The following is a 19,838-nucleotide window of genomic DNA, read 5'->3' on the forward strand; positions in this document are numbered from 1 at the left end:
TTAGCTAGTTTTTAGTTATATAAACCAGAATTCCCTTTATTAAGCTTGTTTGAATTGGGTGTTCTGTCACTTGCAAACCTAATCATAGTCCTGAAGGTATTACTGTGGGAACAGTGCCTGGTGTGGCACACAGAGGGCGCTCAGGAGACCACAGCCTCGGGCAGGGAGGCAGCGCGCCAGCGAGCAGAACCCTCTGCTTCACATCACAGCTCCATCTCCTCTGAGTTCTGCAGCAGAACCCTGAGAGCAAGCAGCTTACCGCTCTGAGGAGCATCATACCTGCGTTCTCAGGTTTTTGTGAGAATGAAGATAAAATCCATGTAAAACACTTTACAGTTCCCGGCCCATAATAAATACTCAACGAATTATCGTTATTATTTATTAGCTGTATTTTTCTTGCACACATTTTTATCGTTGCCGGTCTCCCGGGCTCACAGTGAGCCCCTGGGGATAGGAGTACGTGTTGCCTCGTCTACTGCAGCAGTCTGAATCTCTACCTAATTAGTGACTTTGCGTTGCATTTTGCCTCCCTGGCCCTGGCAGCAAGCTCCCTATGGGCAGGAGCTAGGACTCCCCTGTGTCCTGCAGAGGGTGAATGGGTGAGCCCCATGTCCCCAATCCCTCACTAATGCGTAAGTGAACCAGTCATAAGCCGTGACTCAGATTCACATCACCTACGAGGAGACCCTCACCATCCTGCGCCCTGGGCGGAGGAGGAAACCAAGGCCTGCCTCACCGATGGGGAGGGCAAAGGCCCCCACGCTGCACCGGCAGCGGTGGGCCCACAGCGGCTTCCAGCTCTGACTCCGGGGCCCGTGCTCCCTGCACAGGCCCGGGCTGGCCTTGTGGAGGTGAAGGCGGATCCCAGAGCCACCACACTGCTCTGGGAAAGAGCAAATGGCCACAGGACTCGTGGGGAGGGGCTCGGGCACGTGGGAGGGACTGAGGCACAGAGGCCTGCTGCTCTGGCTCCTGCAAAGGTGAGCGGTGGGTGAGGAGCTCGTGGCCACTGCCTCCCCGCACGGCTGCTCATTCAGAATCAGTACGAGCCCCCTGTGCCCACGCAGGCTGGGAGCGCACCTACTGGGAAGCGGCTATGGACCTGAAAAGGCCTAAAAGGTCCTGGAAAGAGCCTGAACGGGAGGCTGGGGAGGTTCCCTCTCTTTCTACACCGCCAAATAGGCACCACAACAGCTGTGGTGACGCAGCAGGGACTTTGGAGAAACTGAGGCTCAGAGAGATTGAGCAGCGCACCCGAGTCCCCGCAGCTGGGCTTTGAAAGCTCATTAGACTTGGAGCCTGGGCTGCTCCCCAGCACCAGGAGCGTCCCCTGCAGTGTCCCCAGTCAGCACCAGGAGACTGGGCGGCAGGCACCCCTCCTCCTTCCGTCTCCTGCGGGGGCCCTGCGCCGGCTGCCTGACTGCAGGGCAGCCAGCGCCCCGGCCGCATCTGTCTCCAGGGCCTGAGACAAGAAGCGCTGCCCCCTCTGCAAGGCTTCTGCGGGCCCAAGGGACTCGGGACACCCAGCATATAGACTAGGACACTGGGGCTCAGAGAGGACCACAGCACGCCCCAGCTGACAGCCCCCCTGTCCCCGCCTCCCTGGTTCCTCTCTGGTGACTGGGTGACTGCCAAAGTCTGACCTTCGGCAGCAAAGAGGAGAGGCAGCCGACTCCCGGCCCCCTGCCCCCGCCGCCGGCCCCCAGCCCCAGGGCCGGAGTGTCTGACCAGCTGGGAAAGGCCGGAGCTTCCGCGGGCAGCTGAGTTTCTCAGGATGTGGAAATCCCGACGGGTGAGGCCAGACACTCTCTCTGCTTCTCGGAGGCTGGCTGACGGAGGCAGAGGTGACAATTTACAAGCACCTTGGGACGGTGGGAACCATATCTGCAGACCTCCCGTGCTTCTAAAAGCAGTTAACTTTACTTCCTCCCTCTCCTCAGCCTTGCTCTCCTGGCACAGCTATTGACACAGCTATTAACCCACCGGTCCCCTCTGCTCCCCCATCACGGCTTGCAGCTCGCACCGCAGGCTCGGCTCCCAGCCGGCTCAGCTCCCAGCCTGCTGTGCCGCCCCTGCAGGGCCTTCACGTCTCTGGTCTCCTCATCTCAAAACCACAGGTGATAATAGCAATGCCCAAACCGCTGGCTTCGGGGTGGCACCCAGCACTTCGTCTGTGCTCAGTCACGTGGGGTTCATTCCTGAGGAAAAGCTCAGGGCCCCCACCCCACACAGGCCCCACCCCACACAGGCTCCCCGTCCTTGTGGCCAGGGTTCAGGGACACCCTCGCTGCCCTTTGCCACCCATTAGCACAGAGCCCCCCTGCCTCCATGGAAAACCACCTGCAGCCATATATGTTCGGTGGCCCATGTGGTCTTTGGGGCCGAGCCTTGAGCTGCTGTAAACAAGGTCGTAAAATTGAAAAGCAAATCAGGCCAGGATCCCAGGGGCAGCCACACTGAGTCACAGCTGGAGCAGGCTCGCTGGGAGGCGGCTCCCGACAGCCTAAGTCTAGATAGAAAGAACAGGCGATTGGGCTGTGGCCATTGGCTGCTTCTGTTCATTCGGTCTGTACCCATTTGACCTGACATGATAGGAACTTAGCAGCCCCACATGCTACACTCAAGGGGGGTTGGTATTTTTGTCTCTTCAGGGGAAAAACCCATCCTCATCTGAGCACGGAGCCAACACCAGGTCACTGGCATTGGGGCTCCAGCCCTGCGTGAACAAGGCGAGACCTTGGCCCTCCTGGAGCTTGCATTCTAGAGGGAAAAAACAAGTCAGTCACGGCGATGTTTAGGTACTGATCAGTTCTACAAAAATGAGATTGGGGGATCACAGTGGGAGGCCACCCCTTAATACCTGCATGAGGAAGGTGGCACTGGCCACAGTCTTTGCTGCCGACCACAGGCTGGCTACCCCATCACAGGCCGCTCCCGCCCTCTTTCCCCGCTCCCCTCGCTGCAAACCAGGCAGCTGTTCACAGACCAGACCCTTCTTACGCAGCCGCACCCTGGTGGGGCGGGGGGAGGCTCTCACCCAGCCTCCCAACTCTGCACGACCCTGGTTAAGAGTGTGGGCTCCAGAGGCTCAATCCTGGGTTCAAATCCCAGCTCCCCCACTTACCACTTGGGAGGATGGGAGGAGGCAGGGCAAGGCACGGAGGAAGCCCACCATCGGGGCCAGGGATCCTTGCCATGTTTGTCGTTGCCACTCCCTCCTCCCTGAGACGGCTCTGCAGTCAACCAAGCAGACCCGGCAGGGTGGGAGCAGGGGCGAAGCAAAGGGGAGGGCGGTGGCTGCGGGGGGCCTGCGGCAAGAATCTGGCTGACCCAGGAAGAGAAGCTGCCGGTCCACTGCAGACAGAAGCAGCTGGGGGGTGAGGGAGGGGCCTGGGCAGGCGGGGAAGGGCCCTGAGCACCCGCGGATCGGGACAACAATGAACGTGGTACCAAGAGGAGGCTGCACAATCTCATCCAAGACATGACACAGAGGGACTATGAGTGGCACCAAGGAGACTCGAACCTGCCTGTTAGAAGTTACCGAAATTTCTAAGAGGAGGGAGACAGTAAAGGAAAGCAGAGGTGTCAGATAGGCCTGGGTCAAATCCTGGCTTCAGCCACCTAGGGGCCCTGTGGACCTGGCGCTCCCTAAGCCTCAAACGTGCCATCTGTAAAATGGGGACAACCCTACAATCTGCCTCTCAGGGTCATTGCAAGGATTGCACGAGATGGTGCATGAAGTCCACTCACTTGAGGGAAGTTAACAGAAATATAGTGAAGGGTCTCTGATATTAAGATTCAGTGACTCCAAGGCTCAAGATTGGAAGGTTCTAAATATTTATGAGTTTACAACTAAATCTTACCAGTGTTGGCTCAGTGAGGACAGGGAATTGGTCTGTTTTGTTCTTGTTTTATCCCCAGTAACGGGCACACAAGGCTTGGTGTATAGGGGAGGAATGTGTGTGTGTGTGTGTGTGTGTGTGTGTGTGTGTGTGTGATCATGTATGTATTGGATGAGTGAGTGAGTGAATGAATGAATGAATGAAGTGAATTGTCAGGACTGAACACTCACTATCTGTGCAGTTGCCCAAACCAGACCCAGGACACTGCCCCGACCCTCCCTCACCCCCAGCTGCCACGCCTGAGGAGCTGCTCTCGCTTCGGCCCCACCTCACCTCCCCCGTAGACGGCCCCTCGCTCACCTGAGGTGCTGCCACCGCCTCCTAGCTGGCCTCCTTGCCCATCCTCCCCTCCCAGCCCCAAAACCTCATTTACGGAAAGAAATAAAGTTCATTAACCAAATTGGGGGCATTCTGCCGCGGGCTGAGCCATTATCGGACACAACAGAAAGTCTTATCTGTGTCACTAACGGAATTAATTACGAGGAACTCAGGCGCGACAGGCTGCAGCACACTTCCTTCCCAAGAAGTCCTGGGGGGCCGGTGGGCACCGTGGCAGGCAGACGGGTAAGGCAGTGGGTGCCGATCGCTCTCAGCCCTGGACCGTGGCGGAGCGGGAACCCAGCACAGTCAGGCCACGCTCTGGCACCTCCACCCCTCCTCACGCCAGGACACTGGGAACCTGAGCCCCGCCGCTCCTGCCCCCTGAAGCAGCCAGCACAGGGCCCTGGGAGACATCTTAATTAGGTGGCCACACGGGCTCACGTAAATTAATTTGATACACTAATGAAGTTCAGCAAAGCAGAGCTGACCACGATTCCGAGAGCAGCTGCCCTGAGGCCTGAGTTCTACAAATGAGGATCCGGCGAGCGGTGCTGAGGCTCGTGGGCAGTGCCTCCCAGACACACCGTCCCTCCCCTGTCTTCCCTGCCCCTCCACGCAGTTCATCCTCTGGAGGCCAGAGGATGCATCTTGTTCTAAAGGTCTCTGGATGGGTTTCCACCCTGGCTTAGCCATGGGAGTCAGGCCGTCAGATCCCTGAGAGCCTCCGCGTCCTCAGCTGCGCAATGGGCGTGGCAGGCCTGCCTCCCGGCGCTGAGGAAATGAGAAAGGCATGTAAAGTGTTTGACACCTGCCTGGAGTACACAGTGGGTCCGCAGTAAACAGTAACATCTATTCTTGTTACTAAAATAAAAGAATGGAAGTCCCCTCCCCTCCCTTCCCTTACCTTGTGTGTCCTTTTGGAAAATGGTTCTTTGGAATGAACCTTTAACTCCTGATTTTCATGAGCCCTCCCTCATTCTGGGCCTTCTGCTTCCTTTGAGGCTCAAAGGGTTAAAAAATTTGGTCAAGGTCACAGAGCTAGGGAGTGGTAGATGCGGGGTTTGAACCCAGTTCTTCCGACTCAAGAGCAAAGCCCATCCCGCCACGCCATGCGCTGAGGAAGGGCAGCTGTGTGGACTTGAGCCTGCAGACAAGGGGACTGCCCCGGGGCCTGAACGCCACCCATGGTTCTGTGTTCCTCGCGATCCAGACTTGCTCCCCAGCCCAGTCGGTTACACGGCCGACTTCACCCCAGTTCACACTGGCCATAGGCGGCGGGTGGAAAGACTACGGAATCAAGAATCAGGAGATGGGGCCCAGGCACAGCTCTGCCACAGCTCTCGTGTGGCACCTGCACCCTCTCCACGCCTTGGTCCCCATCTGTGAGGGGGAAGAACAGTTTCTGACCACGGACACCTTCCCAGCCCAGTTCATTCCACGGATTCTCCTCGGAGCCACCTGCTCTTTGGTTTGGAGGTGCCTCAACCCCCTCACCACGCATCCTGCAACCCCGCACTGTGTTATCCTCACAGGGGCTGAGCACACTGGAGCCGCCTGCAGTCTGTTACCTCAGAGGGTGGCCAGGGGGACCGAGGATGGAGGTCAGGATTCCAGCAGCATCCAGGGAATAAAGGATCCCGAAAACAGAGGCTCTCCTTGGGAGGTAGAACCCCAGAGCTGGCCACAGGACAGTCAGCAAAGGAGAAAAACCATGATAGTGTGAAGCTTTTTTGTCCCCTGCTGTAAACAAGAGAGATGCACTGGGTGTCTCATTAGCAAAATATTAGATAATTGGTGTAATCTGGTACAAGTCCCTTTCTGACAGCCTCCGCGGTGCTGTCCCATTTCAAGCTTGAGCTGCCAGTAATATCAGCTGATAATTGTAATACTGAAAATGAAAAATCAGATCAGAGTCATCGGAGGCTCCATTAAATTGATTTAGGAGTGGAAAAATTAATGGGATTCCCTTGTCTGCCCCCGCCTCCCCTGCCCAGTCTCCCCCTCCCTCTGCCCCAGCGCAGAGCTGCCACCTGGAGAGAGGATGGGTGGGTCTACCAATCGGCCTCTGACTGGCTCCCACCCTGCGAAAGGGCCAGCAGCCACAGCCTTTGAAGGCAGTGGCGAGGTTTTGAAAGAGAACAGGGCAAGGCACCCCATAGGGCCTCAGACAGAGCAAGGATAGCTTCTCTTTCCCAGGAGCGCCGAGCCTCGGAGACAGAACAGCGCAGCCCCTGCTATTTCTAAGCTTGCTCTGATAAAGAAATGGAGTCAGGGTGTTATGTGTCCCATCAGTGCAAGTGACAGAAATCAACTCAACCAGTTTAAAGGAGGGGGACATTTATTGACTCATGAAACTGGGAAATCTGGAGGGAGAGCTGACCCAGAGACTCTAAGAACCCAAAGGGGTCACCAAGCCACCTCTCCCGTCGCTGTCTTAGTCTCCATCTCTGCCACTTTGGCTGGGATTGTTCCATACCGAGCTGGCACAGGGACAGAGTGGGCAACGTGACCACAGACAGCCTCCAAGTTTACATCCTTCCAGTTTAGCAACCCCAGAAAAAAAACATAGCTTCTCTATATAGTTAACCAGCATCAATACGTAGAGCCCAGGGGAGGGACTTGATTGGTTCACCTTGGGTCACATGGCCATCTCCGGGCTAATCACTATTATAATTGGCACCCTCACTGGGTAAGCCAGAGAGGGGACATCCCAGGGGATGCTTTTACTGCTGGAGAGGAGGAAGCATGGGGTTAAAGGACACAAACCACCCGAAACTTAGCCTCTCTCATGATTCTGTGGGCCGACCGGGTTCAGTTAAGTGGTTCTTCTGGATGTGACGTCATCTGGATCTGTAGTCTTCTGGGCGCTTGACCAGGCAGCTGTGTCCAAGATAATGGGTGCATGTGCGCCCATGTGGCTGGGGCTCTCTCTCCAGTCCTCTCTGCCTCCATGCCTGCGTCCCTGTCATCGCTCCATCAGGGTGGCCAGACTTCTCAGGTGGCAACTCAGAGCTCCCTAAAGCAGGGAAGCAGAAGCTACCAGGCCCAGAATTGGCACAGTGTCACTTCAGTCACATTTCAGCATCAAAGTAGCTTCAAGACCAACTCTGGGCCAAAAGGAGGGAAATGAATGCCACTTCTCGGCAGGGGGCGGTGACTGAGAATCTTCACCCGGGGAAGATGGGGCCACCTGATGTCCACTCATTCATGACTCAGCTCAGGGAGCACTCACAGAGGCCCTGCTCACTGCCAGGCTTGTGCCAGGGGCTGGGGCTGAGGTCCCTTCCTCGAGGAAGCCACTCCTCCATGCCTCCCCGGGGCTGGCCTGCCACTGGGCTGTGTGTTTGTTGTCATGGAGACCAGGCCATTCTGGAGGCGTGGGCACTTCCCTGGTTCCTTTTTCACGAGGTAGCCCAGCAAAACAGGAAAAGAAGAGAGGGCCTTCCCCTGGGAGAGAGATGCTGAGGGGCTCCAGGGGTTGCCGAAGGTTGGGCTTCCTCCTCTCCCTCATCAAGGCAGAGAGGTCTGTACCCAATTTGGCACATGGTGGAGTCCAGGGCCTCCCAAGACCGGTTACGTGGCCTTGGATGGGTTGCTTCAGCTCACTGCACCTCAGTTTTCTCATCTTTAAAGTGGAGTTAATAACCCACCTCATAAGGCTCTAAGGAGAAAATGTACTACCATGTGTCAAGAGCTTAGTCCGGGGCCTGGCACATAGCAGATGCTGGAACATGAAGACCTTTAGAAGGGTCACCACCACTCCTCCTGTCCATCCCTGTCCCAAAGTCTGTGACAGGCCATGGAGGACACCCTGCCCTGTAGTTTCTTCTGTTTCTTTAGCTTCTTTGTAGCCAGTTGCCTGAAACTCCCCTTCCTCCTCAATCCCGAGCAGCACTTGGGGGAGCTGGTCCCGGAACCCTTCCTGGTCTAACCATCCCGTGGAGACCGCCGGCCCCTCTGAGCCCTTGCATCCCCACCGTGGGGTTCAAGCCAGCTGGGAGGGGGCGAACTCAACACACTTATTTCACCTCACACACATTAAATTTGAGCCTCTTAAACCTCACATCCAGCAAAACATGCAAATGGATGCAAATGAGTTCCTGATTTATGCAAAACAGTATGAAAATGCATGTCCTGTGCTTTGCCAAAGAAAAAGACCTGGTCACCAAATTCAGCAGAAATAACAGGGAGAAAAGATCATGACTGTCCATCAGAGTTAGGTTCAGGCTGATGAGAACTCAGAACTTCTGGAATGGGGCTGGGGGGTCCCCAGTCTCCCTGGGCCACAGCCCCCCGATCCCTGGAACCAGGAGCCCACAGCCCTGGGGTTGCCAGCAGAGCCCAGCTTCATGGCGGATCTCCCTTCCCTCCAACAGGGCCCCGGAAGAGGATGCTCCCCCGCCTCCCCCCGCATAGCCACGCGCCCACTGCCAGGCAGGCCCCTAACTGATGTCGCCACTATTAAAAAGTACGAACGCTGAGTGAGCGGGCCCTGCGCTGTGCCCTTTCCACACATGGGCCCCTTTACCCCAGGAAGCAGCACCTTCCACCATCTTACAGCAGGAGAAACTGAGGCCAGCGAGTGGAAGACCCCTGTCTGTGAGAGCCCCTGTTCTCATCCCTACTTCTTGGGCCTTCGTGAACTTCCTCTTTTAAACCTGTGTTGCCCATGAGGCTGGAGCCTCTGCTCCAGAAAGGCAGAGACAGTGTCTGCTTATTTGCTGCCCTGACCCCAGAGCCCCACCCTAAACCTGGCACCCAGCAACCAGCGGCAGACACTTGCTAGATGAACGAGTGAGTGAATGAATGAATGAATGAATGAACAAAACCTACTCTAGAATATCACTTGCTCAAACACAAGTCTGTTTTCTGCAAACTTCCATCTCTTTTCTGGACCCAGCCAACAGCCCATCGCTGTGGTGTTTATTGCACTTTGTCCTTATTTCCCAAACTGCTTGGTGAGTGACACCGGCATTAGGGAGTCCTAAGGCAGCAGAGCTGTTAGAGGTTTCTGCACAGACTGCGGGGTCCTCCGAGCTGGCTGAAGCAGAGCCAGGCCTCTCTGAAGAAGGTGCCAGGGGCTTTGCGACATGCCTGCGCATTTAACGCCCCACTGGGAGCGCCTGAGTGCAGACCCCAGGCAGCGATCCTGCATGAGAAGGTAATCAGGTTAATGAGGGTTCACTCGGGCCAGGAGCTGCTGAGTATTTAACATAAATTAACTCATTTCATCCTCAAAACATCCTAGGTGGTCAATGTTGTTAATATCCCCACATTCAAGAAGAGGAGACCAATGCTAAGCGTTTGCAAACATCCTGTGGTTTGTATTGGTATTTGGGCACCTGTCCTCAGGTGGCAGAGCGGAGGGAGCGGGGCCAGGAAATGGGCCAAGGATGGGCCAGCAGGGTTATGACCCACAGCCCTGGGGTCTTCTGTGCTCTGTGACACTGGGCAAGTGACTGCACCTCCTTGAGCCTCAGTTCCCTCATCTGGCAAGTAGGGATAATGATAGAATGTCCTCTAGGGGTGGTTGTAACAATTCATCACAGTCAGGGGTAGAAGACACTAAATACGGCCCCTGGACCCAACAAGGCTTCAGTACATTGGGACTAGTATTGGCAAGACTTGGGTTCACAGAGGTGCATGCACCTGAGATCACCTTCACACCGATGCCAAACCTCGAACTCGTGTCTCCTGACACTAGGCTAAGGCCCTCCCCACCCCACAGGCCAGCCCAGCGGCCCATCTGTCAGGCAGACTGGCTTCTGGAACTCACACCCGGGGCACCTGTAAGAACCTGCTCCCTGCAGAGAGCGACCAGCTGTCTGCCTCCAGGAGAGAGTTCACACAACCAGCCTTCTCACCAGGAAACGTTTGTGGTTTCTGTTGATAGGCAAAGATGACAAGAAATAGCTCAGATAATTATATTAATTTTCCTCAATTTACACGTTCTTGCTATTTGACGGTTCCTAAGAAAGTGTAAATGAGGAATTTGGGCAGTTCAGCAGCACCGTAATTAGGTCTGCATTGTTAAAAAGTTTCTGCTGTGTGCCTTAGTATTAAGTCTCTTCACGGTTGAGGGTCCAGCCTCCCCTGTAAGACTGCGAGCACCCCAAAGGCAAAGGATACATCTCCCACTTCGGCCCGGAGGTCTCCACCGTCTGATTGAAGATTGTCCCTTCAGATTAGGGGCTTCTCCCAGGCAGAAATACGTCTTCCCCATCAAACTGCAAAGTCCCTTAGAGTTAGGCTAGGTCTCCCCTGTCAGATTTGGGTGCTTAGCGACAGAGCCATGTCTCCCCCTCAGACTAGCAGCTTCCACACCGAGCTAGGTGAGAGGGGCTCTGAGTCCTCCATCAGACTGAGAACCACCTGAGAAGAACAAGGACCTCTCCCTCATCAGACTGGAAATGTTCCAGGTCAGTGGCTCTGTCTCCCCCATCAAACTGCTGGGGTCAGCGCTGTTGACATCCCTCCCCACGTTCAGCGGCTGAAGCTCAGACTCTGTCCCCGAGTGACCGCCACCCACATGAACACACATGCACATGCTTTGCTGTCACAAGAAAGCGGCCTTGGAGGCTCTGTTACTCCCACGGAGCAGCAGGGCAGTTCCTAGGTTTCTGCGTGTGTGTCCTAGGCTGAGAGTCACGCAAAACATGTGAGTGGCGGGAAGCCTGTGCCCAGGAGGCTGACATGCTCCGGGCCGCAGGAAGCAGCAGCTGGGGCTTCCACCTGTGCTCAGGGCTTGGAAACAGGCCAGGCCATCTCTGGTCAGAACCCAATCCCAGCCCCCGCCTTCAGCCCCAGTCCCTTCCAGAACCAGACCCCCCAGAACTGCAGACCGTTCCCACCCTGTCCTTGTCCCCCTCCCAGGCTGTGTGCGCTGCAAACTGCTGCATCCTCTCAGCCTCCAAATTCTGGTTAGTTTGGAGGATTCACTGAAATAATGTTTGTTGGAGTATCAGCAGGATGAGGAGTCAGTAGTAATAGCCAATACCTAACACCTAGCAGGTGCTCACAGCTACTCTGCCAGACAGGTGCAATCAGCCCATTTATTTGGCTGAGGAGCCGGCAGCACAGAAGACTATCACTTATTTGTCTGAGGCCACGCAGTAAACACGTGATAGAGCCAAGACTCAAACCCAAATCTGCATCACTCCAAAACCCACATTTGCTGTACCACACCTCACTGCCTCCAGGAAGCCTGCCTTGGTTGAATCTCCTTCACACCAGCATCCTGCTTGCTGGACTGTTTGTCCCGTGAGCACAGGGATAATGTTACATCCCCAGTGACTCTAGCCTAGGGTCAGGCGAGCAAAGGTGTTCAGTTGTGGAGGGGGATAATTTGTTTGAGATGTAAGCCCAAGGATTATTTCTTTTCATTATAAATCTTGATGAGCTGCTGTGTCCCCAGCCCCCACCTCCATGAATCAATGCCAGGGGGTGTGTGTATGTGTGTGTGTGTTGAGAGGGCTGGGAAGGGAGGGTATTGTGGGCTGAATGTCTCCCCCAAGAGTTCAGATGTTGAAGCTCTAGCCCCTGACGTGATGATGTTAGGGGATAGGGCCTTTGGGGGTAACTGGGTCATGAGGATGGCACCCTCGTGAAGGGATTAGTGCCCTTATGAGAAGAGACACAGCGAGCTTCCTCTCTGCATCATGTGAGCACATGGGGAGAAGGCAGCATATGCAAGCCAGGGAGAGAGCCCTCGCCAGACCCCGGATCAGCCGGCACCTTGATCTCCCCAGCTTCCAGACCTGCCGGAATCCAATGCCTGTTGTTGAAGCCTCCCCCTGCCTCCCCCCACCCCCACTTCAGTATTTTGTTACAGCAGCACGTGCTGACTGAGACGGGCAGATAAGCTGTCTCAGTCAGGTTAAACCAACAACCAGCTTTGAGTTCCAGCGTAGACTTTTGTGTGTCCATAGCAAGGCTATCTTCTTAGAAGCCTGGCTCTGTTGGGGAAGGGAACACTTTAAAATTATAAAAGCCACAGCCAGGTCTCCCAGGTGCTCACTGGGCACACATGCAGTACAGGGAGCATCGGGGACTCTCTGCCAGAGTTCTCTCTCCGCCTGAGGTCCTCTCCTCGCCCAGGGAGGCCAGGGAGGCAGGCCAGAGTGCCGGAGGCCAGTGTGGAGGCGGCCACAGCCAAGGGCACCGCTGATGAGAGCTGGGGGAAATGCCCCAGCATCCTCGCCCGCAGCTGGGGTAAATCAGACGCGCTCTGCTCTGTCTACCGGAGCTCCCCAGGCCACAGCTCAGTAATACACGCTGCTTTGACTCCCTACCCTTTCCTGTTCCACACCCCCTCTCCGTGTCCCCGGCCTAATAAGAGAAACCCAAACCAAGTCACTTGCTTTTGCGAAGCAAGAGCAAAGCTCGCTGTGTAAACACAGACTCTTACAGGCCGCAGGGCAGGTAGGTTAATTAGAAACTGGAAAGTGGACAGACTGGAGGGGACAAGCCTGAAGTTGGGTACTACCAGGGCTGCTCAGAGAGCACCCCAACCGCGCACCTTGGGCCTTCCAAGTGCAGAGGAAGACCAGAAAGAGCGAAGGGAGACCGAGAGCCGTGGGCAGGAGTCTGCGCTCCCAACTGCTGCTGACAGGGTGGCGGGGACCGGCGGGGACAGCTGGGCAGAGCAGGGGCTGGGCCTGCGGCTGTGAATGCCCCAGGCGGTGAGTGTCCTGGGGGTGGCGCAGGCAAGGGCACCGGGAAGGGGACAGCGGGCTGGGCCACCCATGGGTGGGGGTGAGCAGCAGGCATCGGCCCGAGGCCCCACTCAGCAGCTGTGCAGAATCCCAGCGGGGAGACAGGCTGGCCCATGGCCGCCTCCTGGCAAGGAGCGTGTCTAAAACGTGTGCCTGCTCATCAGAGACGAAGGAAGTGTTGTTTTCCCTCTCAGGCAAGGGCGAAGGGACAAACGCCTGTGGACTAATCAACTCTGGGCCCTCTGAGCTGCGGTACCCACGCCTGTCACTCTCTCCACACCAACCACCGGGCCTCGAGGACCCCGCAGCTCACGTCGGCCTCAGGGCCTCACCCAGAAACCTGCTGCTCCCATGCTCTTCCCTCAGACCAGCTGGCCCTTCGCCCCCCAGTATCGTGCACCCACTCCCCTCAGGCCGTTCCCACCACTCTGCCCACAGCCCCCTGGTCAAGATCACTCGCAGCCTCCACGTGGCTAAACCGCAGGTCAGTTCTCAGGCCTTGTCATACTGCCTCCACAGCCTTCGACACAGGAGATCGCGCCCTCCTCCGCCAGTGCTCTCCACGCGGCCTCTGGGACGCCACACCCTCCTGATTTTTCACCTTTATCTCAGCTCCCTGGCACTTCCTGTTCATTTCCAGACCTTCCACCTCCGGCTTCCCTTGTGCCCAGTTCACATTTTCTCCACCTCCTCTGCCCCTTTGAGATCCAAACTCACAGTCACTGTCCTCCCTGCATGTCCACTTGGACGTCCGGTGGCACCTCAAACATGACGTGCCCCATCCCCAATTCCCCAACTTCCCCCAGAAACCTGCTCTTCCCACCCCAGTAAATGGCAGCAGCTTGCAATTTCTCAGGTCAAATTTGGGGTCACCCTCATCTCCCCCTTCTCTATCAGAACACCCATCAGCAAACCCCGTGGGCTCTAGCATCAGAATCCACCTGGAATCTGGCCAGTCCCTGTCACCCCCACCACCTTGGTCCCGGCCTCCAGCACCTTGCACCCAGATTATTGCAACAGCTTCCACAGTCGCCTCCTGGCCCCACATTTTGACCATGTCATAGCCAAAGTGATTGTTTAAAAACAAAGACAGATGGTGTCACTCTTCTGCTGAAAACCCTCCAATGACTTCCCATGTCACTGAGGAAAAGGCAAAGTCCCCCCATGATCCGACCTGGTGACTCGTGACTCTCTCCCACTGGGCCCCTTACGCCTTCCATGCCAGCCACCCTCCTGCCTAGACACTGTGCACTCTGTTCTCCCCACCCAGAATGTTCCACACTGGATGTCTGCTCTTCCTGCAGGTCTCTGCTCAGATGTTACCTTCTCAGGACGCCGCCCCCGGGCACCCTGTTTAACACCACAAGCCCCTCCTCAGCACTCTCTCTCCAAGGCACCAACACAGTCGGATACATTTTACTCATTGTCTGTTCCCCTGCACCCCGAGGTAAAACGGGGTGGCAGGGAATGTACAGTATTTGTCTTGTTCACCAGTCTCCCCAGCACCTACCTATTTCCAGGCCCTGGCACGTAGTAGGCCTTCAATAGATACTGAATAGATGGCGCTCTATTTCCATGGCAGGAACTATTGATTATCCTTTCTCGCTTACCTGATGTCACAAAACCAGGAAGTGGAAGAGGCACAGTTTGAACTCTGTTGTGTTTGTGTCCAAAATTTCACTCTCAGAGGTAAGTCGCCTGGTGGTGAGTCTGGCTCTGGTGGCAGACAGACCTCAGTCGGGACCCTGATGCTTTCTCGGGAATTTACTTAACATCCCTGAGCCTCAGGTCCCTCACCAGCAAAATGAGGCAAGGAGGGTGGCTGAGTGGGTGAAATGGGCTGACACTGCCAGATGCCCTGGTTATTGTCACACTGATCGCTCTAAAGCAAGGGCCCCCCATTCTACACAATTTGGAGCTGTTTCAGAGCCCCCCAACCCTCCCTCACTGTTGCCAGAGACTTGGAAATGAGTATCGACTGACTGACACAATAATTTCACTATAGTAAACAAAGTCCTCATTTTCTCAGTGACAGATGGATTTCATAGGCCCATTAGATCACCCGGGTCCTCTTCAGCTGAGCGATCTATAGATCTCTCTGTACGGACCCACAGAACTCTCAGACACCAACTCCTGTGCAAGAGGAATTTGTGCAACTTCTTCACAAAAACAGTCTGCCTCAAATAGTTGGCAACAAGGCAGGCTACACTGATACAAGGAATAGTCACAAAGCTGCCATTGGACTGCCGTTCCAGGTGCTTTCCGTGGGCTTGCTACCCCTTGTCCGTAGCAATTGTGCAAGGTGTCGTGGTCCCCATTTTAGAGATGAGGAAACCGAGGCTGGGAGCCACACAGCAGGTCTCTGGCAGAGCTGAACTTGCACACAGGCCTGCCGGGTCCTAGACTTCAGGCTTGCCCGTTGTCCCAAGCAGCCTCTACGTACTAGTTGTTGTTCTAGGAAAAGTCTTGACTCGTACTTGATGAAGAGGATAAAGGCACCCATTGGGAGCCCCACCGACAGGGCATTTGGTAATGAACCTGGGCACAGAGCTCTTTGTCCCACTTGTACTTGGACAGAACACTCCTCTCCCATGAAAGGTGGCAGGACAGAAGTGAGTCTCTGATACAAAATGGGACACTGAGGCCCAGAGAGGATGGGCTCAGTTGGGATGGAACATCGTTGGTCAGAGCCCACGGCCATGGGGACCTGCACTGGACAGCTTGCCTTCTGGCAATAAAGCCAACCACTACACACACCCCACCTCTGCATAGGCGGCCCCCCTGAGAGGCCCTCCCCCTCCTCCAAGCCAACGCCTTTGCCTGCCCTACCCTCTAACCATGTGCTTCTTGGGGACAGGGATGACCACTGACTTACTCACCTCTGCAGCCCAAGCAACCAGCACAGTGCCTGAGACTAGCAGAAGTTCAAAGAGCTTTCAAAAGATGTGAATGAGCAACCACCAGTGCCCATGTGAATGAGATCCCACCAGGGGGTTAGGACCCAGCTGAAATTTCTCTCCATGGCTGCTCTTCTCACTGGGTTCCCAGAGCATCACTGAACTTCGCAGCTGGGTCCAGGTAAGAGGTCCTCCCCTGTCTGCGGCGCCCCGCTTTCCTTCTCCCTGCATCCTGGTGCTGGGGCCGCTGGTGAGTGTGGGAGAACAGACGGTTAGGTGGGTGGACAGACACACAGACAGATGACAGAGAGGTGGATGGGTGGGAAGATGGAGAAAACACTTCCCTTTTGGGTGGTGGGTTTGGGTTTTGTTTTTTATTTCCGTGCAGGCAGCTCTAGAAACATAAGGATGAAAATGAAGCCAGAAGAGGGAAGCCAGGGCCCTGGGCAGCCCCGCCTGCCCCCCAACCCTGCAGCTCTGCTCTCACTACCCAGGACTCACCCCATCCTCCCTCACACCCAGGGACCTCAGCCCCCTCCCTGCCTTGCTCCGTTGCCCGGAGCAACAGCCCCAGACCCCACCTTCCACATGGTGAAGCCCTCAGCTTCCTTCCCTCCTAGGTTGGCAGAGCCAAGTCCTCCCGCCCTCACACCACTCAAAAGCTGGGGGACCAGCATTTTGGGTTGGTTTTTTTTTTCCAAAAATTATTCAGAAAGGAAGTTCCCAGGAGCCCCTTCTTAAGCAGAAGGGAACTTTCTGGGATGATGGAAACAGGCATCTCCGTGTTGCCCAATACAGTCGGCACTCACCTTGTGGGGCTCTTCAAGCCGCCCTGAGAAATGCAGCTAATGGGACTGGAAGACTGCATTTGTCCTTTAATTTCATTTTAATTCATTAATTTAAAAAAGTAAACAGCCATTTGTGACCAACGACAGCCGCATCGAACAGCACAGTTCTGGGGCCTGTTCTGGCCGGGGGCCCCCCTGGTGCCTGGCCTCGGCCCTCCCCGCGGGGGGCGCGGTCCCGGCCTCCAGGACAACCCCTGTCTAGGACAGCTCCTCTCAGTCTCTTCACCAACACGTCTCACCAACAAAAACCTCCTCCATCCAAGAACTGCGTTATTCTTGCCTTTTATTCCAGCATCTCCCACAGCTCCAATATGTACAGACTTTATTTATTATACACAGATAATATACACCATATATACGTATTTATATATATTCACACACCAGCCCACACGCTCTCCTACAAGCACACGCCCTCCCAGCGGGGGCACGTGGCCGCCTCTGAGCCCTGCTTGGCCCAGACAAGAGGCGCTGGGCTTGCCAGGCAATTGTGAGGTTCTGTGTTTTGTTTTTTAAAAGGCCATTTCCTCCAGAGGAGTCTTTCCTTTCCACAAACCCAAATCCCTCCCCCAAACACTCTAAGTTTTTTTTTTTCCCTAAAAAAGAGGTTTTCCTCTGCTCTGCCAAGATATTTACTACAGACCCAGGCCTCTTGGCCTGGGGCAGTTACTAGAGATCCGGGGATATCCACTCAGCCCCGTGCAGGTCCCTGGAAGGCCATTCCACCCGCACCCCCTGGGACCCTGGACGGCCGAAGGGGCCCCGGCAGGCTGAGTGCCCGAGAGCCCGGCGTCGCTGCAGCCGTGCCCCTGGGTGGGGGCTATAGTGTCAAGGGCACCTGCCAGATGAGGAGGGTGCTGTCCGTCTCCCCACACGGGGCCAGCCTCCCGCCAACGCCCGAGGCGCTGCCGAAGTTCCGGTAGCCCTGGCCACCCGAGATGATGGCCACGGAGCAGATCTCCTTGCGATGGGCATCGCGGGCGCAGGGCCGGCTGCGCACCCAGACGTCGGGGTCGTCAGCCATCTCGTAGATGGAGCCGTCCTCCTCGCTGTGCTCCAGGGCTGAGCTGTCGGGCGGCACGGGCTCCCGCACAGAGAGCAGCGGGCCCGGGAGGTGGGCCGTGGAGCGCAGGCGGTACTGCAGAAGAATGCCCTTCTTGCGGGTCAGCTCTCGGCCCACATGACTGGAGGGTGCGGGTGCCGGCTCAGGAGCCTGCCCGTCTGGCTTGTCCTCCTCGGCCCTCGGGCCCTCGGCCTCTTCCTGGTCACTCCGCAGGATGTCGAGGGCCAAGATGCTGGTAGCCACAGCCAGGAAGGTCACAGGCCCACAGTGACCGTTGAGGGAGACCATGCCTTTCCCTGCAGAAATGGGGAAAAGAGAAGGAGCCCACAGGTCCAGAGCTTTAAGTGAGGTGCACACACACATTTCTGGGAGAACTTTCTGGTCGTGGGTTTTTTGGTTGGTTTGTTTTTGGTAAATGCAGTCTATGTTGGAATGTTGGCAGAGAGCCACAGGTGTAGGGTAGGGCTCTCCCATGTTCCAAGGCTACTTTCTTTGTAGCAGGAGGACAGGAATGACCTTATAAACCTCTTGGGGACCCCCGGTGTGAAAGCGCCTGCAGCTCCCTGCCTTTCCTAAGCCATTGCCTCCGCTATGGAGCCTTTCCCACCCACCTGATTCTGTGACTCATCCCTGGAAGCCCAGCCCCAGCTCCCCGCCAGCGCATCCTTCTGAAATTCACCCGTGGAGGGCCGATCACTCCTGCCTCTGAGCCCGCAGTTCCCGCATCACCCACCATCTTAGCGCCCGTCGCGCTGGACAACAGCTGCCCTCACCAGACCGTCCCACTTTGGGGGCAGGGTCTCTGCCCTGCTAGCACGTCCCTGCAACCCCAGGACCCCGCCTGGGAAGAACAACATGACCTATCTGATGAAAACAGGAAATCTCAGAACTGAGAAAGATTTCTTTAGCAGAGAGCTCGAGATCTAGCCGGCGCTGACCTACTGTCGGGGTCCCTCCCTCCCACTCACCCCTGCTCTCCAGCCACTTTGTCATCACTCTCTGAGAAGAGGCAGAGAGAGGCCCAGAGCTCTGGGGTCCGCACTGACCCCACTGTGTTCGCCGGGGCCCCAGTGCCGCAGGTCAGGGCAGACCCTCCTCTAATCTGTGCACACACATTTGTACACGGCTCCCATCCCCAGAGCCCTCAGCTACTTCTATCTCTGGAGCCCGGACATTTTGACACTGCTTTGGGGGGAGGTGTGCAGAAGGGGCCCAGCAGAGCCTCTGCCATCAATCAATCAAGTGTCTCAGCCTTTCCTCAAATCATCCGGCCAACGTGCATTGCTGTGCCCATTGGCCAGGCTGGGAAATTGAGGCTCAGAAAGAAAGTGGGGAGACTGTGGGGCTGAGATGATTTAATTGCATTGTCACAGTGCTGAGTGAGACAGCACTGGAGAATAAATTTCCCCCGATATCGGGGCATGATTCACCATCCGCCCCCAACCCCGCTCTCTGCAGCCGACTCCTGGGCCCGGGCAAGACTGGCTCCCAAAACCTCACCTGTGATCTTGGGGATGCCTTCCAGCCGAGGCACAGGCAGCAGGACGATGACACCCTGGTCGGTGCCCACCCAAAGCAGACCCTGGCAGATCAGGAGGCTGGTGATGCACAGGTGCTTCTGGCCTGCAGAGGGAGAGGCCAGTGTGAGCAGCACATCATCCTGGGGGACAGCAGTGGGTCCTGGGATCCGCCCCAAATTGAGAAAATGGTACAGTGCAGGCTTCTCCCATGAGACAAGCAAGAAACTGGATAGGGTGCAGTTCAGACCTGGGGCTTGGGAGGCTGAGCAGGCTGGGGTCCAGCCCCTGGATCCCCGAGCCGAGCACTCCTCTCACCCAGCCTCCGTTTCCTCCCGTGTAACGTGGGGCTGCTGCAGCGATGCAGCGGGGCAATGCCACAGCGCACGGGGCTGGCCACTGTCTGCTCCCTGCATATAGCGGCTGGGTTCTCTGGCACAAAGGGCGGACCCTGGGTGGCCCACACGAGGGTCACCACCAGCCACCTGGGGAGTAAAGCCAGGGAGGCCTGAGAAGGTGTGGATTTGAGAGCGGGGAGGATGTTGGTCCAGATGGGATGTATGGGGAAGGGCCAGGGTA

At 56.3% G+C, this 19,838-nt stretch overlaps 1 protein-coding gene across 2 annotated transcripts in view; it reads right to left on the reverse strand.

Annotated features, from left to right (window-relative positions):
• Positions 1–16,797: 16,797 nt before the first annotated feature.
• Positions 16,798–19,838, reverse strand: part of ARHGEF10L (Rho guanine nucleotide exchange factor 10 like) — a 140,735-nt gene continuing 137,694 nt past the window's right edge. For both annotated transcript variants that reach the window (XM_054579670.1, XM_054579671.1), the window contains 2 exons: positions 19,243–19,365; positions 16,798–18,038 (listed from right to left, as the gene is read on the reverse strand). In XM_054579670.1, coding sequence (XP_054435645.1) covers positions 17,500–18,038; positions 19,243–19,365 — 662 coding nt within the window. In that variant the 3' untranslated portion in view covers positions 16,798–17,499. The remainder of the gene's footprint in view (positions 18,039–19,242; positions 19,366–19,838) is intronic.

This window comes from Pteronotus mesoamericanus, unplaced genomic scaffold (assembly GCF_021234165.1).
Source record: "Pteronotus mesoamericanus isolate MK-2021 breed Mesoamerican mustached bat unplaced genomic scaffold, CSHL_Meso_final contig_557, whole genome shotgun sequence".
NCBI classification, from domain to species: domain Eukaryota; kingdom Metazoa; phylum Chordata; class Mammalia; order Chiroptera; family Mormoopidae; genus Pteronotus; species Pteronotus mesoamericanus.